The sequence below is a fragment of the Thunnus thynnus genome, chromosome 3 (assembly GCF_963924715.1).
Source record: "Thunnus thynnus chromosome 3, fThuThy2.1, whole genome shotgun sequence".
NCBI classification, from domain to species: domain Eukaryota; kingdom Metazoa; phylum Chordata; class Actinopteri; order Scombriformes; family Scombridae; genus Thunnus; species Thunnus thynnus.
This window is the reverse complement of record NC_089519.1, coordinates 24,073,286-24,100,490: the sequence shown is the minus strand read 5'-3', so window position 1 is coordinate 24,100,490 and position 27,205 is coordinate 24,073,286. Positions and strand designations below refer to the sequence as shown.

General features: G+C 40.1%; 1 protein-coding gene across 5 annotated transcripts in view; it reads left to right on the top strand.

Moving 5' to 3' along the window:
• fam13a (family with sequence similarity 13 member A) overlaps positions 1-26,035 on the top strand; it is a 66,275-nt gene extending 40,240 nt beyond the window's left edge. For 2 of the 5 annotated variants that reach the window (XM_067584899.1, XM_067584902.1), the window contains 17 exons: positions 1,052-1,093; positions 1,250-1,441; positions 2,777-2,981; positions 7,908-7,981; positions 8,342-8,384; positions 14,412-14,580; positions 17,084-17,149; positions 19,305-19,521; positions 19,623-19,764; positions 19,919-20,000; positions 20,117-20,322; positions 20,514-20,597; positions 21,267-21,362; positions 22,565-22,648; positions 23,881-24,077; positions 24,489-24,590; positions 24,699-26,035. In XM_067584899.1, coding sequence (XP_067441000.1) covers positions 1,052-1,093; positions 1,250-1,441; positions 2,777-2,981; positions 7,908-7,981; positions 8,342-8,384; positions 14,412-14,580; positions 17,084-17,149; positions 19,305-19,521; positions 19,623-19,764; positions 19,919-20,000; positions 20,117-20,322; positions 20,514-20,597; positions 21,267-21,362; positions 22,565-22,648; positions 23,881-24,077; positions 24,489-24,590; positions 24,699-24,822 — 2,125 coding nt within the window. In that variant the 3' untranslated portion in view covers positions 24,823-26,035. The remainder of the gene's footprint in view (positions 1-1,051; positions 1,094-1,249; positions 1,442-2,776; positions 2,982-7,907; positions 7,982-8,341; positions 8,385-14,411; positions 14,581-17,083; positions 17,150-19,304; positions 19,522-19,622; positions 19,765-19,918; positions 20,001-20,116; positions 20,323-20,513; positions 20,598-21,266; positions 21,363-22,564; positions 22,649-23,880; positions 24,078-24,488; positions 24,591-24,698) is intronic. The other 3 variants (XM_067584900.1, XM_067584901.1, XM_067584903.1) reach the window with 3 other exon arrangements.
• Positions 26,036-27,205: the final 1,170 nt, after the last annotated feature.

The following is a 27,205-nucleotide window of genomic DNA, read 5'->3' as shown; positions in this document are numbered from 1 at the left end:
CGCTGTTTATGGGAGATTCATGCAAGTCAACCCTATACATGTTGATATAGCTGTACTCCAAGAAAAGCAGACATACTGTGTATCAGTTAGAGGGTCTTTATGAGAAGATTGTAAAAGGAAGATTTCTCTTTCACTTTTGTCACCAACTCTGTCAAAATATTCTGACTTCTTTTTAGATATTTAGCTTAGTGGAAAATTAAATTAATTAAGACAAAACAAAAAATATTATGTTGGTATAGACCTGCATTTTACAGTCACTTTCATTATCATTTATTAGATGATAAAATGTACAGATTTTACTGTTCAGTAAAGTAGTAGATACATTTAACCTAAATTATGGACTGATTTAATTGGATAGATTGCTTGTTTTAATCATTACTCAAATATTTTTATTTAGTTTTCACAACCCACCCACCTAGCAAACACACCAATGTCAACTCCAGCCTACATCCTACGCTTAAGCTTTTTTAGAAAGAATGAAAAGTTAACCTGACGATATTATTGTGTCTGTGGCCCAATGAGAAAAGCCCTTAATTGAAATAGAAGCACGGTTGCACCCTCCAATAATAAACCAAACAGTTTAGTTAACATGTCAGTACTTGTTTGAAGCTGCTGCCTGATCGTAAGTGTAATAATAATCCAATATATCTAGATGTAGATGTAGGTATCAACACTCCCCTGAACATACAGTATAACCACCATTCATTACTGTTTTCCTGCAGATGTATCCTGTATTTTAACAGAAGGAGAGAGGCAGTAAGACGAAAAGAAAGCCAGAGAGAATAAGATAAATATAGGGAGTAATACCCTTGTATTTTATTGTAGGACTTACTGGTAGCCATAGAAGCCAGCCACTTTGCTCTCAGAGGACCTACTTATGCTCTGAACACAGCTGAAGTTAACATACGCTCATGCACACTAGCTGCCTTGATCACCTAGGGCCAGAAACAGAAACAGAGCCCCGGGGAGATTTTCAGCGTTGCTCAGTGACCTGTTGTGACCACCTGTTTCTGCAGCATCAATTCACCTTCTTCTCTTGTGTTTCTTCCAGTAACCACCTCTTCCCTGTTCACTGCAGACCAGATGTGGTAAAGTAAGTGGACTTTTGTCACATGAAATGCAGCATAGTATTGCTCTTGTAATGAATCGGTTCACAGTTTTTATTTAGAGACATTTTCTTAAATCTTACATATAAAATTTGGAGCATAAAGTGTTACATTTTGTCATTTTTCTTTCTTGCTCTCTACAGTTTTCTGGACAGGACAATACGTTCAACAGTGGAGCAGCACCTCTTTGATGTGAACCCTTTAGAGGATCAAAGTTCAGAGGACTGTGAGTCGACCCCATGTCCGTCATCACCAAGGGTGACGCCAACTGCACGACAGAGACGTCGACATCAGAGAGAGCAGCAGGAGGAGGGCTTAAGACACAGAGAAAACAGGTATAGTGGGTCTGGCATCAACATGATGCTGGTATTTTATGGTACCAGCATGAAATCAGTGTCCTCAGTAGCAACACTGAAGTACACTGCACAAACCTTGTTCTCATCATTTCATTTTTGTCTGGAATTATGGCCTTAAAGTCTTATATTCTAAAATGAAAGTGAAGAAATCTGCTGTTACAGTAAGAATAATTCAATTTTTTTTAAAGTAAATCAAGGTTAAATTTAATTTTTCTTGATTCTATTCCAGAAAACTGCCATATTCTCTCAAATTTTAAGATACAGACACTAGAAAATTATTTTGTACATATTTTCATTTTCATCATTGTTTTTCTCTTTAAACACCTACTCGAAACAACAGAGCTATTTGACTCACCAGCCCACCTTGTTACTTTCTGAGCAATCGCATAAAACCCTCCAACTGGCTGACTCCTCATAAGATAAATAAATACATTAAAAAGGACATAACATGTACATTTCCAAATCTTTATTTATATTCTGGGGCTTTGCTGAAATATCTGTGCATGATTTACAGTTCAAAAAACTCCTTATTTATCTTATATTGGCCCTATATATATATATATTGGCTCCAGGAAGCTTCTCCTCAGCAAACTTCCACAGAAAACCAACAAGTTTCGCTTCTTTTTTCACTATTATTTACTTGAAATATAAACCTCTCAAATAAGTTTTGGAACTTCACCATGACATCTGACATTATATACAGTATATAAATGACAGAAAATCACAAAAAAGTGTGATGTGTCCTCTTTAAGCCATATAAAAAGAAAATGACATAGATGAATATTTTTTTTGCATGTATGTTATGTATAATTTAAACTGTACTGGTAAAGTACAGTAAGAGGCCATTCATGACAAAAGCGTGACCTCAACGCTACACTGAAATGTTACTACTTCCAGTTGGTGTTTTGGTAACTGGAAGTATTCTTAATCTCGCCCACTGAGACGCAGCACAGTCATAACAACCGAAGTCACAGCAGTAAGAAGCTAATCCTTGTTGATGGACACCTGGTGGTGTCTGAGAGATCATTGACACGTGGATTACGGGAGTGCATTAGTCCAAAGACAGCCGAAAATGTCAATAAAAGTGTGGACAGTAAATAGACAGTAAATAGAATTAGCACCAAAGCTAAACAGCACATTAGCTGCTTGAGAAGGTATAAGTAAATGAGGCATCAGAACGACCTTGGCATTTTGTTTCCTGTAGCATTTCGCTCAATGTCCAGCTGATAAAGACAGATCAAAGTGTGTGAGAGAGGGTGAGATGGAAAGCAGATGTCTGATTTCCTCACCCATTTCTTTTCTGTCCGAGAGCAGAGCTGCATCAGTCAGAGCAGACACCAACAAGGAGAACATCCCGTCGAGCGGTGGTAGCAGCTCTGGCACCACGGGGGAGGACACGGGCAGCAGCGTGGACTCGCAGGGAGGCCAGGGTGGTCACGCTGAGCGAACCCCGAAACCCAGGAAGTCAAAACACAGTCCTACGCTGGTGCAGCTCACTGAGAACCAGGACGCCCACGCAGTGAGTCATCCTGCTTCTTCTGCTCATCTCTTTTTATCTCTGTGATTCATCACCATCTTGTCAGTATCTCTGCTACTCTTCTCTGTTTTCTACTTTCTCTTTTTCCTTTGTTGTTTTAGTTAATGCTTTCTCTCTCTGTTCACTGGGCTTTCATTAAAAACAGCAACACTACATTCACAGATCTTCTCCTCTCCAATAAATTGTCAAAAAATTCAGTTCAACCCTTGTCGCTCTTATTTTAATTGCAAATAATTATCAGTTGCAGTTAACAAGAAACAGTAGATGGATACATCAGTGAGTTTGAGGATGACAGGAAGCAGTACAGCTCCCTAATGGTTCCACAGCCATTCTCATCACACAGCAGCTTGTAATAAACAATAATTGTTAACCACTTTTTTTCAGAGGCAGTGGAAAATGTATTGCCCAGTTATAAGTGTGCAATTAGCAGCAGCTTTTATCCGCTGTAGGAGATGATGCACCAGAGAGCAGATTGTCCTTTCACTGGTTGGTACTCGAGGCCACAATGTTCCAGACGCTGCGTTTGTTTAGTGCTCTGCATTTGTATTGTGCAGCGGAGAAGTGATTCAGATACAGTCAAGTACTTCTTCTGTGTAGGATGTTACTTTAATAGTTTATTTTACCTTTTTTTCTGAAGCCTTACAGTTTTGATTGTCTTTTATTGTATTGGTTATGACAGTTTACCTACTGAAGTAGGTCCTGCAAGGGTTGGTTGATATGATGCTGTATACTGAGACAATGGAAATGTGTCAACCGGTTTCTACTGGGGTGTCTATCCCATATAACTGGTGAAATGGTTACTGGCACTGTTACATATCAGTGTTTTATGACAATATTGAATTTAAAGGCTTTTTGCATCAATGTGATGAAGTACCTTATTTTTACCTCATTTCAGTCATCAAATTAAGTAAAAACAAACGTTCTTGTCGTAATAGTTTCTTAATTGAATTTCCCCCAAAAATTCTATACAATGTTACTGTGATGTAAATCAATTACAGAATGGGATATAAAATTACTAAGGCTGTGTATCAAACCTCAATACTTTTTTGGTATCAACATTAATGTGTGGACTACTGAAAGTTACAGTAGCATGAATGTCTGGTCAGATTTGTACCCTTCTCTCATTAGTCTTTGATCAGAAAGTTTCAGATTAAAATCAAGATTTTCCCAGTTTTACATTTTCTTTTATTCAAGCTAAGTTCTTGTTTGTAGTAGTTCAGTAAACATTTAAAGTTTGAGAGGTTTCTATTATTTAATGAAATGTTTTGTAGAAAAACATCTTTATATTCCTCAAAGGAGGGTATTGGGAAAAAATATCATATTGGTGCTGAAACTTTTATATCAACAAGAGCTGAAATGATTCACTGATTAATCAGTTAGTTAATGGTCAGACAATTTATTGATAACAATTTCAATAATCAGTGAATTTAATTTTTACTTGAAAGTAATTTTTCAAGCAAAAATGCCAAATATTCTCTGATTTCAGCTCCTCCAATGTGAGGATTTGCTGCTTTTCTCTTGTTTATATAATTGTTAATTAAATATCTTTGAGTTTTGGACTGTTTGTCTGACAAAACAAACCATTTGAGTACGTCTCAATTCTAGGAAGTTGAATTTAGTATTTTGCAATATTTTGTCACATTTTATAGTCAACTTCAACTCAGCTTCAGTTTATTTATAGTGCAACATTACTCAATGAGTCTTTGCACACTTTACACACACTGCACAATATTGAATTAAAACATCAGACAAATAGTGTAGGTACTCTATACACACACACACACACACGCAGAGGTGTTGACCCAGTTAAAAAATATCAGTACAACAACGAGAAAGTCAAGGATACCAGTTTTCATTTGGAGGGCAGTTGGATCTTTCCCCAACCAGTGAATCTAGGAGGGACCAAAGCACAGAGATGAAAGAGTTTTATAGTATAAATAAATGTATCGATGAATAACTAGTAGATTAATAGTTAATGACAATAATCATTATCTGCAGTGCTAATACAAACTAGTATATAACACTTCAAACAATACCAGCTTTAATACAATACCAGCATGACACCTGTAGAGGATTTTATCCCCAGCTCATTTAGCATCTAGGTTAAGTGTCCCAGTACAACCAGATAAAAAAAAATACTTGGTCAACTACCTCTCGCCTGCCAACCAAAACGCAGTGAGTCATACAGCATGCAGTGAGACCTCTATACGAGAGCGTGAGAGAAGTCAAAGTCACGGCGAGGACAGTGATAGTGTGAGGCATGTACGGTCAGTAACATGATCCAGTCTCTACAGACTCTTCTTACACTACAGCTGCATGTAAGCGAGTTGGATTATTATCCACACTTGGCTCATAAATGATATGTGCTAATGTAAAGTTCAGCTGCATGGAGTGCCATCCCACCGACCGACTTGATGGAAATAGATTTGTCGAGTTACACCTTCTCACCTAAGGAACTGAATCCCAGACCACCAAGCTGTTTTTTTTTTTTTTTTTTTCCCACCCATGCTGACCCCTTATGTAACAGTACAAATGACACACAACACCTTGACACACATCTGGTGCAGTGATTGGCTGGAGCGAGTGTTGCGCTGACAAGAGAGGTTCGATGTGATTGAGGGTCTGTGTCTCTGTCAGTGTGAACAGCCGTCTTTGTTATGTCAAGAGGCTTTGAAGGTAATCAGCGGCCCAGAAAGAGCTTGATCGGTATTTCTGGTGATGTTTGTTTGTTTTTTTGTTCTATTGAACCTTTTTTGATAAATCAAATGGCCTTTTTTGTGTGAAAGTTGAATTATGTATTTGAAAAGTTGATATAGTTACTGCTTAAATTGCACCATTGTTTCCCACCAGGGAGTTGTAAGATTGACAGAAAACTATTTTGATCGCCAACTATTTTGATAATTGATTATAGGCTAAACACTGTGAATATTTGCTGGTTTTCCTCGTCTTCTGTTTGGGTTTTGGTCTGTTGGTTGGACAAAACAAGATGTTTGTCAAAGATATTTTCATTGAACAGTTTTGCTCATATACAGATGACAATTAGTCAATTGTTGCTCAAATTAAATTATAAAGCCAAAGAATGCGTTCTACAGGCACCCACTTGACTCTCAATCAGTGCATAAGAAAAAATGACTAAATGAAAAATGTAAAAAAAAAAAAAAAAAAAAAGTGCAACAGTAATAACAAAATAAACTGAGAAGGAAGTAAGAGGGAAAAAGGAGAAAAGGTCTAGATAATGCAACCACATCACCATAACATACCAAAGTTCCCTTTTTTTTGAGCTGAAGTCACTATTTTCTAACATTTTGTAGAAAAAAAAATATTGATAAATATATAAAGTACTATGTTTTTGTATTTTATATATTTATGTATTTTGTGTACCGCATGTATTGTGTTTTCAGAATCAGAATTTGTTTATTAGCCAAATATGCAGCATACAAAGAATTAGTTTGCTTCCACAAACGCAACATGGAAGAATAAAAATATAACAAGTAAGGTAATAATGATATTATGAAATAATAAAATAAACAAAGTAGGTCATTAATTCCGCGGGTTACAACATGAGCATCACACATGTATGACTGGTATCATCAGGCCTGCTTTGTCTTCCCCTGAGCTGCAGTCACTTGTTCCTTAATAGACAGATCCTGTTTGTATACTTGCTGACATCATCCAATGACCAGAAAGCAGATACATGTTGCTTTGTGTATTTTAGGCTGATTTGGAGCTGCTGTTAATGTGACTTGTATGTTTTGGTGGTCTGGCAGAAATCATGAGGCCCGTACTCTATTTACTGTTTAACTAATTAGCCAATGGGCCGAAAATTAATCACCAGCAGTTAGTCATTTATGAAGCAAAAAATGCCAAAACATTTGCTGTTTTCAGCTTTTCACATGTGAGAATTTGCTGTTTTTCTCATTTTTCCAACAATAATAAGACATCACCTTGTACTCCAGGATGGTGATGACATTTTTCAAAATAAACAAAGTAGTGCTAAAATTAAATGAACATTTTTAAATATAAATCCATATATATTTTGGCAACTGCTGCAAGAGACAAGTGAAGGATTTTAGTTTACATCTTTATGATTCAGCACCCCAAAACATTCATAAAAGTAATCATGCTTTCTTGTGTCATATTTTATAGAATAAGAGTCAGAACTAGAAGGGATCTTTTCATAATTGTATTCTGGCTCGTTAAGAACCTTGTAAACTTCTATTTTTGAAAAGTCCTGCACTCATCCCTCTGAGGGACTTGCTGATATTTTTCAGTGTGTTTGTGATTGTTTTAATTAGCGCGTCTGTGAGTGTGTATGATCATTGTTTTGTTATCGTGATGTGAATGAACCGTCTTAATGTGATCTTGTGTATATGTAAGCTTGATCTCAATGAGATTTCCTGAATAGGATAAATGAAGCTTAACAACAATACAAATAAAGGTTATTTAAGTTCTCGCACACTGCACACTCGCACACTTGCACACTTATAGTAAACTGATTATAGATAAGTTTCAGGGGCCTGTTTCAAGCTGTGACTAGCAAATGAGATCATTTCCTCTTGCAAACAAACAAAAAACAAAATACTTGTGATCCATACATGAGCATGCAAGAGGACTCGTAAATGTATCTGCAACCTGAAATGGGACGGTGGCACCATTTGTGATCTGCGTGTTAGCAGTGCTCGCAAATCCCTTTCATGAAATGGGCCCCAATACAAACATTAACTCCAAACTGTTATAGTATCAACTAACACTTGAGATCAATTATCCAAAGGATCACAGAAAATGATTAATCCAAAAAGGCTCGTTTCTGGTTTGATGTACAGTAGTTTGTTCCGTTTATTTTAAAAGTCAGATATAAACTCAGCTATTCAGGTAATTAACATTCAAACTCTGCATGTCTTTTTCCAGTTAAAGGAGAGTGTTGGTGTGTCGGTAACATATGAGAGACCTGGAACAAACCACATGGAGACATTAAAGAAAGGGTAAGCTCATCAAAAACTTAACTTGATCCCTTTGATGTGTTTTTTAAAAGGTCATTACAGATCCTGTATCGCTCTTTCTCACCTATTTCAACTTTTTGCATAAACACCCAACTTGTACCTCCTGTTGCCTAAGTGTTTATTTTACATTGATAAGCTACTGGCTTCCATTATCTCTAGAGATCTGTTTAGCATACTGTGGTGTTTATCACGTACATGTCGTCTGATAAAGAGAGGCAGCACAGATATACAGTATGTACAGTATGTGTAAACTGACTGTAAGATAAACGTCTCTCTTGGGTAAACAATGAGGCTTCTTTTCCTGAAGTGGTGCCACTAAAGTTTCTTTGTCTGATTTTTCAGGAATGACTCTTCAAGAAAAGAAGACCCTCCTTCTCCTCCACAGGTAGGATCACCATGCTTTTATGTGTCTCTCTCTATCTGTCTGGTGTGTTGCACTTGGTTTCAGCGCTCCTCCTCCCTTATCCAATAGAGTACATGTGCTCTGCTATGTATGTGCCACTAGAGAAAAATGGAGTCTCAGATATAAGGGAAGAGAGAATATAGGAGTAAGAAGTAGGGCTAAGATGAAATATCACTACTTTATTTGGTACCAACCAAAATGTGTCACCAAGTGTCAAAAACAAAGACATTTAACAAGTTTGGCCTGTTTTGTAGAAATAAAAGATTATATTCCCCAAAGTAAAGTATTGAAAAAGTCTTGTTTTGGTATTGGTACTTAAAGCCAGGCAACATTTGGACACTAGCATCAAAAATATTCAAACCCAGCCATCATGAATCAAGTGTTAGAGACAGAGAGGAAGGCATGGCAAGTTAATTTGTGGTGCACCTTTCAACAAAAAGGTAATTAAAGGGCCTGAAAGAAGATACAAAAAGCAAGTAAGATAAGGCAAAATAGAATGATACATATTAATAGGTTTTTAAAAGGAACAGAAAAAAGTAGCAGATTAAAAATACACTAAACAGGAATAGAACGGAAGAAAAAGTAACAGTGCATTGAGAGAAATTAATAAAAAACCCCAAATTTAACTCATGCAAGGACAACCACTGACATTTGTTTTGATAAGAGTGTTACTAATCTTCAAAAGACTCTTACTCATCAGTGTGTCGGGATGTTGCCACAGAGCTGCTTTCACTGAACAGAAACTTGTCTGCAGTTCCAGAGAAACATGAAATTTCACTTTTAACAAAGGGAGATTTTAGCATTTGTAAGAAAAGGGAATTTCCTGCAGTTATTCTCGCGCAAACATGCAGCACATCTTCAGTCAGCTGTATGAAACATTGTGGAAAGCCGGTTCTTTGGTTGAAATTAGGAGCAGGAGCACCGAACACGATCATGCAACTCTGCACCAATATGGTTCAGTATTTTCAGAGCAGCCCAGATGGATTCTAGTAGCAGCTCAAGCTGCAGCTCTTGTCACCACCACATTGTGCCACTGAGCGACCATCTGGAGCCGAAGTGGCGCAGCTCCGAGTGGAGGCTGGTACAGCAGCCTCTCAGCTGGTCATTAATGCCCGGGTTACAACGCGAGCATCACACAGACATGATTGGTATCATCAGGCTTGCTTTGTCTTCCTCTGAGCTGCAGTGAGTTGGAGCTGTTGTTAATTTGACTTGTATGTTTTGGTGGTCTGGCAGAAATCATGAGGCCTGTACTCTATTCACTGTTTAACTAATTAGCCAATAGACAAAAAATTAATTGACAACAGTTAGTCATTTATGAAGCCACCTTTTTTTTTTTTTCTTTCTTAAACACCCACACCCTTCATCGTAGTGTGTCAGTATGTCATGTGGTGTGTGCCATCTGAGTAGTGTGTGTTCTAATGCATCGGTTGGAGTGTCAGTCACTGTAAATTGATAACACACATGACTCCCCCGTCAGAACATGTTGTACCTACAGCGCGAGAAAACTGAGAAGTGAGATCTGTCATATTTTCACCCGGCTCATTGCAGTGCAGTGCTTCATATGCCAACTCAAAACATTTTAGTGGAATTTTTTGCAGCAGATAAAGTCTTTTACTTGATGATGAGTCACTCTTTATGTTTCCCAGAGAGACACTGAGCTCCTCAGAAAGTCTTGGGATAATGTGCACAAGTTTGTCTTTGTTTTCTACAGAAATGCCATTGCATTGACACAGCTTTTCCTGTAAAAAAAAAAAAAAAAAAAAAAAAAAAGGTGTTGGCCTTCTTGTAACATCAGGTTTGCGCACAAGCATGTGTCTGTTGTGTAGAGCTTAAACAGTAAGTCGATTAATGGATTGATAGAAAAATAATCAGTTTTGATCATTTTTCATGCAAAAATGCTGAACATTCCCCACTAGCTTTTCAAATGTGAGGACGTGCAGTTTGTTTTTGTCATATGTGACAGTAAACTGAATGTTTTTGGGCTTGAACTGCTGGTAGGACAAAACAATGAAGACATTTTCTGTACATTATGGGTATTTTTATACTACTTCCTGACATTTTATTGATTTAACAATTAATCAAATAAATAATCGACCATGGTGAGAGGAGGTCGTGTGGCTCAGGTCTCTTTTTGGCAGCATCTGGAAGTTGCTTGATGTGATCATATTCTTCATATAAGCTATCAATCTATCTATAAGTTTGTCATCCTGTCTTTATATACTATAATTTTGTTCTGTACATACAACATATATTGCATGCCTGTCTGTCCTGGAAAAGGGATCCCTCCTCTGTTGCTTTTCCATTTTCCTTCCGAGTTGTTTAGGGAGTTTTTCCTTTTTGAATTGAGGGTCTAAGGACAGTGGATGTTGTTTGCTGTACAAATTATAAAACCCCTTGAGGCAAATTTGCGATTTGTGATATTGGGCTGTACAAATGAAAATGCACATGACATTAATCTATGGTAAAAAAAAATAATTGTTAGTTGAAGTTTTTGAAGTGTTTTGAAATGTGGACACAGCTCCACAAATGGTGTGAGAGAGTGGGAAAAAAGCAAAGCTATCAGAGATGAAGCTCATATCAGGCTAAATCCTCCTGGTGTGTGTGTGTGTATGTGTGTGCGTGCATGCACGCATGTGTGGTTATATGCTCGTCTGTGTGCCATCCCAGCAAAATGCCCCTTAAATTTTTAATTCCACTGTTTGTATGTACACTGTGCTTAAGCCCCCAAACACAGTTTAATCATTGTCTAATGCATCCCCACCCCTCTCCACACACACACACACACACACACACACACACACACAGTAGCTCTGTCTGTCTTGCTCCCCTTTTGCACCAGCTGGATGATGATCATGATGATGTAATCATGGTTTAAGTGTGTTGGTGTGAACACAGTGGCTGATGTTCCAGGAAACTGTGTGTGTGTGTGTGTGTGTATGTGTGTGTGTGTGTGTGTGTGTATATGTGCGTGCACACGTACACAGCAGGACCGCGGTCAGCTGTAACATCTGTGCTTATGTTAATCCACCGTCGGAGCATCTTGTACTCGTATTGCCCTACACTGATGCCTGAGAGGAGCCGGTCACCAGTGACCCTGCCGGTGATTATTGTCAGTAAACTGATTAATCAATCCACCATAACGAGCAGGATAAACTCTTCATCAGGTGAAGATGACCAGATAGCTACTGTAATCACCTTTTTAATGAGTCATTTGCATAGAAAAGAATTTGAGAACAAATGTTTTGTTTACAGACGAAACTTTTTGGCCCCATAAGAGTTACATAACAAATGTGTGCATGTATTAGATGTTGTTGTTTTTGTTGAGTCGCTCTCCTCTCGACACATCTCACCTCTGAGACTCAAAAGATTACATAACACTCACTCCAAGGACCCAGTAGACTCCTCTGTTTCAAAGCCTAATGAGTCCATAATTTCAGTTGCACGATTACCTTCAACACATAACAAGAAGGTCACACAAAGTACAGCTGTTATCGAGGAAGGACTAAATTAGAAACTGGCTGCTCATCAGCAAACAATTAACATGTTTTTCTTGGATCAAAGACGCCATCACTTCCATTTTCATATGAATTGTTCTTGATCAACTCCAAATAAGGTGATAATTGACACAAAACCAGTAATCAATCACGATTAAAAATCATTATCATTTCTTTATTCAGTTTTAACTTCGTATCTGTTATGTAATATTTGTTTTTGGACTAACAATGTTTTTGATCCTGTTTTGTGAAGCACTTTGGGTTGCATCTTTGCATGAAAGGTGCTACACAAATAAAGTTATTTTTATTATCATGACAAAAAAATATATATCTTAACTTAAGGTCCTCTTGCTTTGTTCTTTTCATCTGTATCTCACAGTCACTGAGCAAGACCATAAGATGCAGCTGGAAGCTCAAAAGCAAAAACTATTAAATAGATCTTCAGTTAAGAAACTTTTTAGTCACATTAATGATACCTTTTGTTTTTTACTATTCGGCATTGCACCTCTATACCCACAGTTGTATAATCGACAGGCCTTTTTTATAGAAGACATTTTGACATGTCGCAGTAGGAAAAGCACAGGTGTAAATAATAAAATCAATGACATCTGAATGCATGCTGGCTCACTGTTAGTGTCGTGACTTACAGAGAACAGAACATAACCATCGTTAATCTTTATGTAACACCTGTGCTTTTCCTACTACGACAAATGAAAATGTCCGCCAGGAAAAAGACCGATTGTATGATCAATTGTGGGGGTTTTTTTAACCAGGAATATTGTGATAAAAAGTTAAAATAATGACTGAGAAGTATTGAAAAAGAAACTAATCATTACTTCCTTGTTATGTAGATATGTAGATATTATATCCATGTAACCTAAAGTAAAGTAAAGCATCATCCTACCAAACTGCTTGTTTACAGGGAATGCACTGTTAGTTATTGAATGACACCACTTCTAAAAAAAAAATAATAATATTCAAAGAACATGTATTAATATTCACCTCCGTATGTCATATTATTTGCTCACACAGCCACACTAGACCCTTGTTTCTTCCTAACGTGTTCCTTACTGATATTTACATAATTTTGTTTATCTATGATAAATTAGGGTTTGTTTTGTTTGACAGGTAGTTTATATGTGTGCATGCTGGATCTGGAAGCTGGTACAACTGGATATGTCATTCCCTCTGAATGTTGCTTAGTGTGGATCTGTGATAAGGGGATTTGAATGGGATGCAGTAAGTGCTGTGCTGGTCTGGTCTGCGGGGGTGGTTCTTGACTTGAAAACAGTGGCGGTAAGCACTACTTAGGGGTATTTTCCGCTGTTACTTGGTCACAATCCGCATGTTGGGCAATAATACCACATTGTATCCCCAGTGATTCCCATCACATCAGTTATTTCCCATGCAACAGCTGAGGAGACTTGATAACCCCGGTTTTTGGCGTCGTGCCCCAGACTTCCGCACAAGAACACACACATGCGCACACACACATACACACACACACACACCTGAGACTAATTATGTCGCTCCCCATAATCAGTTACAAACTTGCCAACAACAACTTAGTATCGTTAACAAAATAACAAAACAAAGAGTGTTGTAACTGGATTCAAGTGCACCACGTCCTGTAAAGCGGTCTGTGGCATTTATGAGGTCTAGTAGCAGTGTGTGTGTCTTGATCTGTTTTTCATAAAAATAGCTCGGTCCCACGCCCAGACAGAGGAAATGGGACCCCATGGGCTTACCGCTAAGTGACCCATGGACACGTTCTAAATGCATGACCAGCTGAGTATGTTGTTTACCCAAATTATTTACTTTCCACGAGAATTTGATTACACAGCTTTGATCGCAGATAAGCAGTAGCGGTGTCAAAATGGGAGAAAACAGAAGAGGTGATGGAAGAGATGGTTTGCATGGAGATCCTCTGCTCTGAGCTCAATGTTAGTCTGCAGAGAGAGACAGATAGGGAGAGAAAAAAAAAAAAAAATCACCCAGTCAGCCTACGTGTGCTGGCTCACAATCTGTCTGCTTTTTTTTTTTTTTGTCCTCACCTCCCTCCTTCCCTCCTTCCCTCCCTCCCTCTCTCTCTCTCACTAACACCCCTCCTCTCCTCTCCCTCTTGCTCTCGCTGCTGTGAAACAAACAAGGCCAGGGCGGCTCTCTCGGGTGGGGAATATATGCATGTCAGGCAAGAGAGAAAGCAAGGAGGGCTACTGTAGAGAAAAGAGAGAGGGAAAAAAAAGAAAAACAAGAGAGGGGAAGGAGGGAGGGATTCCAGCGGGTGAAAGACGAGGGAGGAGCCAATCCACTCCTGCTCTCACACACACACAGCCAAAGGGAGATGGGCGGATGTTTTGGCCAGCAGAGGCAGCCAATGGCGAGCAGGGAGCAGCCCCCTCTGTTAGGGCAGGGCCAGTCTGAGGGAGTGTGTGGCTCAACTTAAAGAGTGTGTTCACTGGCTGGTCATCGTCCATTGAGCGCTCTTTTCTTTTCTCTCATGGTTGTGCAGACGCTAAGGATGAAGATCCAGGAGTCGCCCGTCACTTGTGACACGGGGAGGGTCGGCGGCGGAGGAGGAGTAGAGGTGCGAGGCTCGGACCCGGACTGCGAAAAGACGAGCTGCGAGGACGTCCCCCGGCTGGACCTGACAGCACTGACTGAGGACAACAACTGGGGAGGTGAGGGAAGAGCCGATCCTCTCGTTGTTCTCATGCTTAGATTTCTCCATACATGCATTCATGACCTAATTTTGGATTATGTCTAATAGTATGTGGATTACCCACCTTTTCACACAAACGCACACATGTCCAGACAACCCTCCACCCAGCTCTGCACATGGGTGTCTGGGTAGCAGCTGCACACCTTCTGCTGCCTCTCCTCCTCCTCCTCCTCCTCCTCCTCCTCCTCCTCCTCTTCCTGATGCAGCTCCTTCTGCCTCTCCTGCAGGATTTAATTGTAAAAGATCCTCTTAAGTTCTCTAGCTACCTATATCTGGAAGAGAAAACACTCGCCGGAGACGTGTTTGTTTGCTCTGGTTTGCAAGATAAGACGGCACTGAAGACAGCTTGTTGTTTTGCTGCTGTTGAATTATGACACATGGGAACCTTGAATCACATTTCACAAAGAAAATATGAACATGTAGCTTCTCTCCTGTGCTGTTATTAAAGGAGGAAATTGTTGTTTTTGTTTTTACCAGGATGCATCAGCTATTTGTCAATTTATGTCAGTGAATAGTTTCCAGACATGACTGCTGCTGTAATTCCCAGTCAAAATCAATCATTAAAGGGGTCAAATTGTGATAACAGCGCACCAGTCAGCTGGCTGTAGAAACTTGGCTTGCTTTTGGAGACTTTATTAATCCCGGTTGATATTTTCAGACGTTCATTTAAACATTAAACATTCCATTTAACGTGACGTTGTGAGCAGCTCACGTTTACACTATTAATCCAGGAATAGTGAGCGTGATGCCTGTGCATGTGCATTCAGTGGCAGCTCTGCACAAGATCAAATTCGATGCAACTAATGTACGATCGTTGGGTTAATTTATTGATGCTGGCTTATCAGATGTCATTTCTAATGCAGAGTTTGCGGAAATAGCCACGAGCATTGCGTTCGCTATAAGTCTCCGCCTCCTTTTAGCTGCTTAGTTTGTTATTAATGCGTTTGTTTATGCAGCGTTGGCATTTGTGCAGAAAGGAAGTCATGCACAATCACCGTGCGCTGAGACTTTGATTGTTTTGTTAGGACGTTGTGACAGAGCGGAGGTGGGTGGAGATTTTTTCTGCGTTCAACGGTGGAAGCCAAGCACTTTGCTGAAGCTGAACTATACACAGGAATGATCACTAACAGGTTCATTCCTACAGTTAAGTACAGTTAAAGGGCATGTTGCCACGTGTGTTGACATCTTTCTTCTGCGAAAGTTGGTCACCACTCCCACCACCACCACCGCCACTGCCGCTGCCGTCGCCATCGCCGTTTCCTGTTTGATGTGGCAGCCAGAGCACAAAAAATGTTCCATGCAACAAATTCTCTCAACTTCAACTACCTCATGTTTGGAGCAGGCGATTGTATGTTATGTGGAGCTCCCTAGTGGCCAAATATGATACATGGAAAAACAGCACAGCTCTGGGAGAGGTTTGTTTTTTGTTGGTTGTCCCCGCGGTGCAGGCGAGAAGACAAGTCAAGAAGTGAAATATTGACCGTGAGCAAACAAACTGTTCAGGGCTGTTATTTGAAGGTGTGGTGTGAGTTGTTGTGGCTCTCTCTACTCAGGCGCATGAAGTCTCCTGACTGTGTGTGTGTGTGTGTGGTTGTGTGTGTGTGCGCCTGTAATTAAAACGTAATTTATGTTGAGGGAGGATGTGGCTGTTTGTTCAGGAAATTTACAAACCAGGTGGCTGTTTTTCTCTGACATCGTGAAGACATTTTGTGCAGGATCTCCCTTCTTAAATCTCCTTCCTGTACATTATGTCCTGGATGCATAACTGAGCTCGTGGCAGCGGGGACGCCACAGGGAAGCCTGCGTGATTGGCTGTGACAGGCACTTCATACATACATACATACACTCAGTATCTCTGTTAGGTGCCTGAGATGCTGATCAAATCAGGTCCTCTGAAGCATGAGAGCCAGCGGGGCTTGCTGTAGCTCAACTTGTTTAAATGTATTGTGAGAGATTAAAGTTTTTTTTTTTCTCTACGTGGCTGGCGCGTTTGTTCTTCACCAAGGAGAGCCAAAGAAGGATTTATGTTCTGGCAGAGAGAGCCAAACTGAGTCAGCGGTTCATAAAGCGCTATAATGATAGTGAGTATTGTTAGAGGACGTGTGCATACTGTACAGAAGGCGTAATACTGTACAAATGGGTATGAGAGTGGGTGAGGGACTTAGGCAGCCCTGTGAGACCTTTGTCCCAGTACACTTTGTGCCAGCGCCTGTCATGTTGACCTGATATTTACCTCCGCTCTGTCCTTGCCTGTCTGCCAGCGATGGTTGAAAGACATAAGCAGACATTTGAACAGGAAGACGAGGCTCTAAAGCTCGCGTGTCAGTTCTCATTTCCCATATTTTTTTTTTTTGATGCAACAAGAAGGGTGCATGCTGGTTTCTTTTACTTCTGTTTCTTTGTTTTCATTCTCTCATCTGGTTCTCTCCCCCCTTCTTTTTTTTTCCCCTTTGCTCCTCTAGATTCTCCGTTCTTTAACTCCCCTTTCCTTGATTTCAAAAGCATTTTCCATCCGAGTGTTTGTGATGGTAAGTGTTACATCATTTGTCGGCACTGACTTGCTTTGCTGCATATAACATGTCAGAAAGAAAGAAAAGGCTGTCTGAATGACCTTTTCCCCACTGCATGGCAACATGCTTGAATGATCTGGAACATTGTGGCCAAGCATCTCACACACACACAACAACCTTTACTGAAATGGCAAACTGGCATGTTTTTTTTTTTTGGGTTTCATTAGTCTAGTTAATCCTGAAGCATCAGCGAGCAGTTGATTTAAAGGATTAATTTCAAATGCCATGGAGCCTCTCTGGCCGGCTGCACTGAACTGCACTCTGAGCTAGATAATAGACCTCAGAAGACATTTCGGCGTGATTGAGTGTTTCACCTGCCGCTGTGAGCGAGCACTAACATGCCAGGGAGTTCCTACTTGATAAACTGCACGTACCTGCAAGTGCAGGAGGGACCCCCGGGACTCCAGAGCTGGAATTTGAGCTAAGTCGCTTCACAAACGCTCCAACTCACCCCAGCTAAGAAAAATATGCATGTGCAGTTTTAGACTGGGCGTGCATATTTTCACGGGCGCATACTGACACCTTGAATGTTTACACTGACGGTTGGTTTCCCTCAGAGCTTGTTTTTACTCCCTCCATCTCTTCTCCCTGTGTAACGACTCCTCAGTGTATTTCTAGAGCCCACCTGACACCTGATGTTATGGAGTCTCTCCTTTTTTTCTCCATGAAATCGACATTATTATTCCTGCAGGGTTTCATGTTTCGACACAGTTTTCTATAGAGGAGCTCTCTCAGACAATCTGCCGTTTCTCCGTCGAGCCCACGTGCTCGGACGGACACACACTAATTAATCTCTCACCATGCGGAGTGGAAACTAAAACACAAACTCATCACTGTACCTCTCAACAGGGGTCGCACCCTGACATTATCCCACGGAGAGGCAGGCATTATTAATAGCCCCGGGGATTGTCAGGGGTATCTGCATGGCTATTTTTCACCAGACATAATGATTGCCAGAGTGGAGACTGTAACCAGGGGATGAACAGAGAGAGGGAAGGGCAGGCGAGTCTTACCCAGTTACCCACAGTTTCAGAACAACATCTGTCGAGTCCCAGAGGAAGTTTTTTTTATTTTTTATTTTTTTGCCTCACAACCATTTTAGAGAGAGCAGCTTGATCATGTCCAGTAATTTTCACAACGCTAGAGAGGATCCGAGAGGATGTTACCAGGGAGAAAAATGGCCGCACAGTGTTTGTACGATGACATTTTATGCTTCTTAAAAACAAGCACGCTGTCAGACTTTCCCACAACATTTTGACCCGTCTTGTATGTTGCTTACCCTGTTGAATGTAACAAATCTCTTTTTTTTATTAGCTAAAAGAAATGTAAATACCACTCCATTAAAAACAGGCATTTAAAAACAGAAAACAGAATTTGAGTTGTAGGTACAATACAATACATACAACTTTATTAATCCCACTGGGGGCAATTTGTTTGAAGCAGCTCGTCGTGCACATAATAACACAAAATACAGTACAAAGCACACAAAAGGAATAAAAAACCTCAGGGAGCTGTATGTAGAATAAAAAATCAATCCAGTTATTTGAATGTCATCCTTAAATATTAAGTTATTTGTAAGTTTTGATAAATAATAGAACCTTAAAGGATTCTGATTCAATCACATGCATAATAATCAGCTGATTTTGTTTATTTTTATTTAATTATTTGGTCTATGAAATGTCAAAAAATAGTAATTAAACATCTCTTAGAGCAGTGATGCCTTCAGTTTGTTTCCTCTCAACAGTCCAGAACATAAAGACATTAAACTGACTATTTTCTATGTTGAAGAAAATCTGCAAATCTTCACATGTAAGAAGTTGGACCCAGAGAATATTTTGCAGTTTTGCTTGAAAATGGTTGTTTGTAATGTTTATAATCAAAAATTCCATCAAGCCGGAACTCATGAGGAAACTGTTTCATCATGTTTTGGCTACAGAGCTCTTGAGGATGATGTGGCGACTCTGCCGTTAGTGTACAAAGGGGAGCGATAAGTTGTCTGTTGGTCAGAGTGAGCCACATTTTCCCAAACTAACTTCTATTTTATTTATCTGCATCTTCAGTTTGATAGAGATACCAAACTAACCATAAATGTGTTTATTTGTGTTTTACACAGAACCAGTACCGGCGTACTCGTCACTGCAGAGGGAGAGTATGGACCGTGAGGAGGCTCGACTGTCCCCCCATGCCGGAGGACGCCTGATTCGCCAGCTAGTGGAGGAGGACAGCGACCCGATGGTGTCCCCTCGTTTTTACGCCTACGGACAGTGCCAGCAGTACCTGGACGACACTGAAGTGCCTCCGTCGCCGCCAAACGCGCACTCATTCGTCAGGTAAGCACAAATCACATGCTCTCGTATCGCCAAACTGCAGTAAATAAGTAGAGAAGAAGGAGCTGTCAGCGGTAAATTAACAACTTTGTGTGTCTCTCCAGTCGCAGGAGGAGTTCATCTCTCGGCTCCTGTGACGACGAGAAAGAGGAGCTGACATCCGCCCAGCTCACTAAGAGGATTCATGTACTGAAGAAAAAGATCCACAAGTTTGAGGAGAGGTTTGAAGAGGAGCGTAAATACAGGGTAAGAAGTAACAACCTGTCCGTTAATCATATTGAGAGACATTAAAAAAGGCTATTGGCTGTCTGAGAGGATTGTGGTGACTCATCAGGAGGGATGTGCTGCTTCACTCTGAAAGGAGAATCGGTTGTTTTATCTTTGTTCTGTTTTTATTCAGCCATCTCACAGCGATAAAGTTGCAAACCCAGAAGTGCTGAGATGGGTGAATGAACTGGCCAAGCTTCGCAAAGACCTAAAAGGTAAAACAAAAAAAAACAAAAAATCACCCCTAAAACCAACTGATAGTTTCTCTGTAATAAGATAATCCAAAAGAAACTCAGTAAATCTCATATCATTACATTCTCTCTCCCATCAGAACACAAGCTGATGAAGTCTGAGGAGGACCTGCCACCTCTGACCCGCCAGCGCAGCAACACGCTGCCCAAAAGCTTCGGCTCTCAGCTGGAGAAGAAACCACAGCAGGAGAAGGTGCAGAAGCCACCGGTGGAGAGCACACTGGAGACAATTTTGAAGAAGCTGCAGGAGAAGAGGGAGGAGGTGAACCGCCCCGAGGATATCAAGGTAAGACCGAGACACGCTCGCTGGAAGGAATGAATAAATCATAGACAGACGTATCAAGCAAATGGAAAAACAAACAGCATGACTTTGAGAGCAGGCGGCAGGGATTTGAATTTATTAAGGTGCTGAAATGCGTGTTTGTTTTTCACATTTCTGAAACATGTTGACTCACCTCCTGTTCTCTGCTTTGGCAGGATATGACACGGGAGCAGATCGGAGCAGAGAAAGTCGCCCTGCAGAAAGCTCTCCTCTACTACGAGAGCATACACGGTCGACCAGTAAGTCTCCCTGTCCTCCACTTCTTCAGCTAAACTAACACAGATACATGCAGCTCCTTCAGAAGGATCTGACCTCCTGCCAGCTACATTGGTCCAAACGGAGAAAATCTTGTTTACCACATGATTGTGACCCAGATTGCAAGTCAAGGGTGAATAATGTCTCAAGCCGTGTGTGTGTGTGTGTGTGTGTGTGTGCGTGCGTGCGGTTAGCTTTTCTGGCCATGAAAAATGAAAATGATGGGTATGTTTTTATTTCTAAGGTTTTGCAATGTTTTCCTTTATCTGGAATTTTATTAATTTGTGCTATAAGGAAACAAAACATTTGTCATCACAAGAGTTTTTGACAGAAATTAAAGGACTGGCAGACACTTTGTTTGATGTCGAGACCAAATCCAATTGCAATAATTGTGTCGTCTAATCGCTGCTAGTATTGTCGTATATGAGGAAGTGCAGCTGACCTTGCTGTCACCTCTGTCCCTCCTCACGCTGTGTGCCACGGTGCTTTGTGGTTAATGACCGTCACGCGGCCTGAAGAGTTGCAGTGAACACTGGGCCAAACTGGGTTAGCTGTCATCTTGTTTTATGTGAGACCGAGGACGGCAGGAAGTACTGTATTAACAAGGTGTCTTTGTTTACCTCTTTTTCTCTTCTTTTTTTTTGCTACTTCAGGTGACCAAGAGCGAGAGGCAGATCATGAAACCTCTGTACGACAGATACCGGCTGGTCAAGCAGATCCTGTGCAGAGCCTCCACCATCCCCGTCATTGTAAGTTATCACATCTTAACCTCCCCCGTCTTTCCTTCGTTCGTTTTTTTTTTTTTTTTTTTTTCCTCCGCAGCTGCCCGGTTGTCCTGCTGCTCTTTGACAAGAGAGCGGCAAAGATCAGCACATTGTCAAAACGTCTGCTGACACTTAATCCCAGCTCATGCTGGCTTTAGTACCCGCTGTGGGAACCGGTGGCAGCCGTGCTACAGGCGTGTTTTCCACCTGCGAGGCTTTAAGTCCAGCTTTAGCAGCTCAGTGAATCACCGGTCAAAAGGAGGTCGTAAGGTGACAGATTGAGTTCACAGCACAACATGAGCAGCTGAGTGCAGGAGAGAGTCAGTTTTCCTATGATGAAATGAAGATAAGAAACAGAAAAATCAGTTTTATTAATGCTTAATATGTAATCGGCATAAATTAATTCTGCCCATAATGTACTGTACTCTTGTATTCAACTGTTTGATAATGATTTTTTATTATGTAAGATATAATCTGCATTATGGACACTCTATATCCATTATATAATGCACTCCATCTAATCCCCATCATGCAAATTGGGGCCACTGCTGTAGATTATTCTATATAATAGAAGTGCTACAGGTCAGGGCAAACGATGCTGCATGAATCCACAACATTTTTGCAGTCTGAGAACTATTTTTTTCAGCTTTTATCACCGAAACAAGAACCACTTTTTTGTGAAATTGCCATAAAAAATGATGCCTAAAATGAAACATTTTTAAATCCAGTCATGATCCTGGTCTCCTGTGGAAGGGAACTCTTTGGAGTTTATTCTCAAAAAGTCAGAATTAGTGCACTGACCCAAATTTACAGAAGCACAAAGATGGTGAAAATATGTCTTCTCGCCTATTAGACTATGAGGCTTCAAGTTGCCTTCCCAAATAAGGATAACTGACCCCCGTATGGACTCATACTCAGATCGCTGTTTGTTTAAAGGTTAAAAGATTAATAACAATCAAGTCAGGTTTTCAAAACTGTCATTTGAACCTTTCTGTGGTGCTGAGCTGGGAAAAAGAAGAGAAAAGAAAGAAAAGAGCGGACAACTCTGCTCAGCTTCTGCTCTGATAAAAGCTTAGAAACAGAATTTGTTGAAAAGAAATGCAGTTTTTCTTTCGTGGCCTTTTGCTGTAAACACCAGCGTTAGCGTCTCTGCCTGGTTAACTCCTCCTTCTTAACCGTCACCACAGGGCTCTCCCTCCAGCAAGCGCAGAGGTCCCCTCCTTCAGCCCATTATCGAGGGCGAAACCTCACTCTTCTTCGATGATATCAAGGTGAAGAGCTGCTGCTGCTGCTGCTTCAGTAATCAGTCACCAGCTCCCCGAACCCAAACCCGCCCCACCACCTCCAACTCCCCCACCCCACTTATTTACTGCCATCCACCCCTCTAATGAACCTGATTGCTGCCTGATGATTGGGCGGTTGCCTGTTTTCCTGCCACCAGCATCTGTAGAAAAAGCCTTTGTAGAAATGTTGAATCAGTAGTTGCCTGGATCTGATGTTTGAATCGCTCTGTGATTGTTTTTTCTTAATTTAATCCAGATATATGAGTAGAACATGCCGTGTTTTTAAAGGATAATTGTCTTTTATTGCAACTTTGGTCTTATTTTTCATCGTTGTGGCCATCATAAACCCACATATTTGTGTTTATGAGGGGAAATAAACATCCACATTGGATTACAAATTGGCGTGATACTGATCTTAAGAGTATTTATTGTCACAACGACCAATTAACTACCAGCTACAACAGCCCGAATCACAGTTTGTGATACTAGTCAGCAAGCGAGTGGAGAAGTGGAAATGAGTAGCTTAAAGTGACGAATGAATGGTTAAAATGGTAAAAATACAGATGCAAACATGACTAAACCTACAGAAAAACACGAAGGTTAAATAACAACGACTTTAAAATCAGTTCAAATGAACAAAATGTTGTCAGTGAAGCTTTGGAGGAATGTCGGACAGAAAAGTTTGGGAATCATCTGACTGTGAATGTCGTCGTGTTCTCAGATCTCAGAGTTCAATGTTATAATAACTGATAGAAATGATGGTCGCAGCTACAAGAAATAAGACCCATGATGTAATAAACACAAATGATCCTTTAAGTGTGTTTTAAGACAAAATGTGATCAAATCTCAACAGATCTTTGCCGTCTCTGTGTTTGAATGCAGTTGCTGTTTATATATTTCATAGCTGGTTCAGGACTAAGTAGCTTCCCGGTTGGATTGTGTGTCTTCTAGTCGACTGCCTTCATTAACTCCATCTACACACACTAACGAGTCCAGAATCACGAACGAGGACCGTGGAAGTGCATTTTGCTGTTGCACCGTGATGATTTAACTAACTCTGCACGAGCTGCGGTGTTCGAGCCCGGAGGCCGGCTGCCCGCCTCGCTCTCCATCAACGATGCCGCTCGCTGCGTGATGTGACCCCCCACCCCCACCCCCACCCCCCACCCCTCTCAGCCACCATCTGACCTCTCTCTCTCACTCTCTCTTTACTTCTGCAGGAGGAAGAGGACGGCTCAGAGGACGAGGGAGACTCAAAGACCCAGTTCACCGTGACCGTACGGCCCGACCTCAGCGTGCTCAGCTTCCTGGACCACATGGACGAGGAAGCGGACGGTTTCATTTCACCGGTGGACGAACTTTCACCCTCGAAGAACACCATCGACATGAGGCTGTCCAACCTGCACTCCGCCACCACGTAAGCAAGAAAAGAGAGAACGCACAGTCTCTAGTCTCAATACCAAACTTCTGCTCAATTAGTTATTCATAAATAACAAATCAGTCGTTAATAAACAGGTGTTTAATGCTTTAATGAAGCTTTCAGAGAGTAGAGAGAGTGTATTCTTTAGGTTTTACATGATTTCAATGAATTTTACTGAATGTGAAGAACACAACAACATCTTTTAATGGTAATTTTTGAATAAATACAGGTCAAATTTCAAAAATGTGTGTCAGATGCACAAAAATAAGTTGATATGTTTTCATTTTTGTGTATTCTGGGTCAAACTGGGGAATTCAGGGTCAACTTTGACCTGAATGGTGTGTAAGGGTTAAATATTTTAGTGTGACAGAGATATTTCAATGTTTCTGTGTTTGTTTTTCCTTACAGGCAAGAACTTGTGGAGCAACTCCAAGAGACCAGAGAGGAGAAGAAGAGAATCCGCAAGAACCTGAAAGAGTTTGAGGACCAGTTCTTTAGACAAAATGGAAGGTAAAAAACAAAAAAAACAAGAGGAATTTGTTCAGATTATATAACAAGTGTGTGTTTTCCACTGCAGAACGTTCTTCATTTCTTAATGTTATTGTCCTGTTCCCATAGAAACGTGCAGAAGGAGGACCGCTCCCCGTTGGCAGTGGAGTACAATGAATACAAGCACGTCAAAGCCAAGCTGCGGCTGCTGGAAGTCCTCATCAGCAAAAGAGACTCGACTAAGTTCATCTGAGAAAGAAATAAAAACACATAAAAGACTCTGAAAGAAGAACTGCTGCTTAGTCTCTAGAGATACCAAACCTGTCACACGTCTCACCCGGTAGGAACTGATGGTTTTCTTTCTTGTTGCCACTCAACGTTTTTTGGAGCTGAAGAAGCGGCTTTTCCTGTTAGTTGGTTCTGTCGAGCACAGCGGGAGAGAGGGTTTCCCCCTCTGGAGCCGCCGACCCACGACTTGATTCAAAGCGACACAAACTCCCCTTCTTCACCTGAGAAGTTGGTTCCCAGCAGACTTCATACATAAGGACGTTTTCTCGAGACAGAGAGAGACGCACATGAATAACCTGAATTCTTTATCAGCAAAGGATCACACTTGTATCGCTAATAATTTATTTCTATCCTTTTGAACGTTTGTATCAGAGCAGAAGAGTTTTTTTTCTTTACTGTAGAAGTCTTAAAAAAAAAAAAACCTTGTACGTTTAAAAAAAAAAAAAAAAAAAAAAAGAAATTAACGCTATTTTTTAAAAGAAGGATTTTGCGATCAAGATTTCTGTGTATTTTTGTAAGGGAGATATTTGTGTAACTTCAATCAGCTTCTTAACAGTGTTCTCTGTTTCAGTTCTTACCACATAACGTCTGAAATGATCTTGTGTTACTTCTCTAGAAGTCGAATCGAGTATTTGCTCACTAAAAGAAGTGTTTTTTTTTTTATTTTAACACAACCCAAAGACAGCAAACTGCACACCAAAATGACACAGATGCTCATCATGTTCACAAAAAAACACCTTTTTTTTTTTTTGTGATGACTGGTACTTAAAAAAAACATTTGACTGTATATTTGATGCATTTGATGTGCTTTTTCTTTTCCTCCCCCCCGTTTAACTTCATGTCAAATAAGCTATTTCTCGTCTTGAAATCACTGGTTATGTTTTTTTTAGTTCACACTTAGAAACATCGACAAGGTCATTTTGTGAGACGTCGCTCTGCTTCTCCTTCTTCTCCAGAGCTCGTCCGTTCTTCTTGTAAATATGGATGTATGTTTACATTTCTGTGAGCGACTACATTTCTCCTTTCTTTCTCCAAAATGGATGATTATCAGTGTGAATTTCGTTTTTACTGAATGTAAACACTGGCGAGGCTTAATGAATTTTTGAGTGTGTACATTTTAGTACATAAATTGTATTTGTATTTTGTATATATTAAGAATGAAATCATATTTTTACTGATGTTTTTGTGCCGTGTGGTTTTCCTTCATGAGCATTTTCCGGGTTGGGATGAAAATATTTAAACCGATAGTTTAGTCCATAAAATGTTAGAAAATGGCGGGAAAATGAACATCACAGTTTGTCAGAGTCCAAGGTGACTTTTCAAATGTCTTTTGTCCAACCAAGAGTCAAAAAACCCCCAAATAATGTTCAGTTTACAATAATTTCAAACTGAGAAAAGCAGGAAATTCTCTCTTGTTCTTGAAAAATGATTTAAAAGACTTAGCAGTTATGAAAATTGTTAATACTGATAATTTTTTGTGGATTAATTAATTCTTTCAGCTCTATACTCTTAATACAATAGTAATAACAATAATAATAATAATAAAAGTACTTTCCAGAAAGACAATCGCACACAGAATAGGATCAACAGCTAAAATGACATTTAAAAGTAAAATCATCCATAAAAAGTAACACAGTTAAAATAAGCTTAAAATCTGGCTGTAATAAACACGTCTAGTTGTCAGACAAGAAAGAAAGTCTATAAAAATGTGTCGTATACAATATAAGAACAAGACAAAGCTACGAGGTGAAACAACGAAGCAGTTCAGTGAAAATGAGGTAAAATATCTTGTTTGCAGACATGAGAATCTCTTCTTTTGGGATGGACAACATCAAACTGTAGTCGTGTTTGCACGCTTCACTTCAGCACATTTTGTTGAACTATAAATAACTTTAAAAAGGTTGAGGAACTTGTTTCAGTGACGTCATGTGTGGGTAAACACGAACCTGCAGGCAGAGATTATGGACTGTTTTGTTGTTTTATTTTAAGGATCAAAATAAATAATTAAATTAAAATATTAATCCAGACTGCAGAAAAACGTTTGTTTCATCCTGCATCCCAAAACTTCAACTAATAAAACTTTTATATTTCATATTTTAGTGCTCTGATACCAAATGAATATAACTGAGCTATCCTGGAGCTTTTGAATTAATCACATGATCTTCCTCAGTTGACGAAGCTTGTCAGCTAAGGAAGATCATGTGATATGACTGAAAGCTGAACCTTGAGGTGATTGTTTCCAAGGTCAATAATGAATTTATAATCTCAACATATTTATACTGCAGCACTTTTTAAACCTAGTGGGACGAATCACTTTTCACACAACGCACATCAGCGCAGGTTGAGCC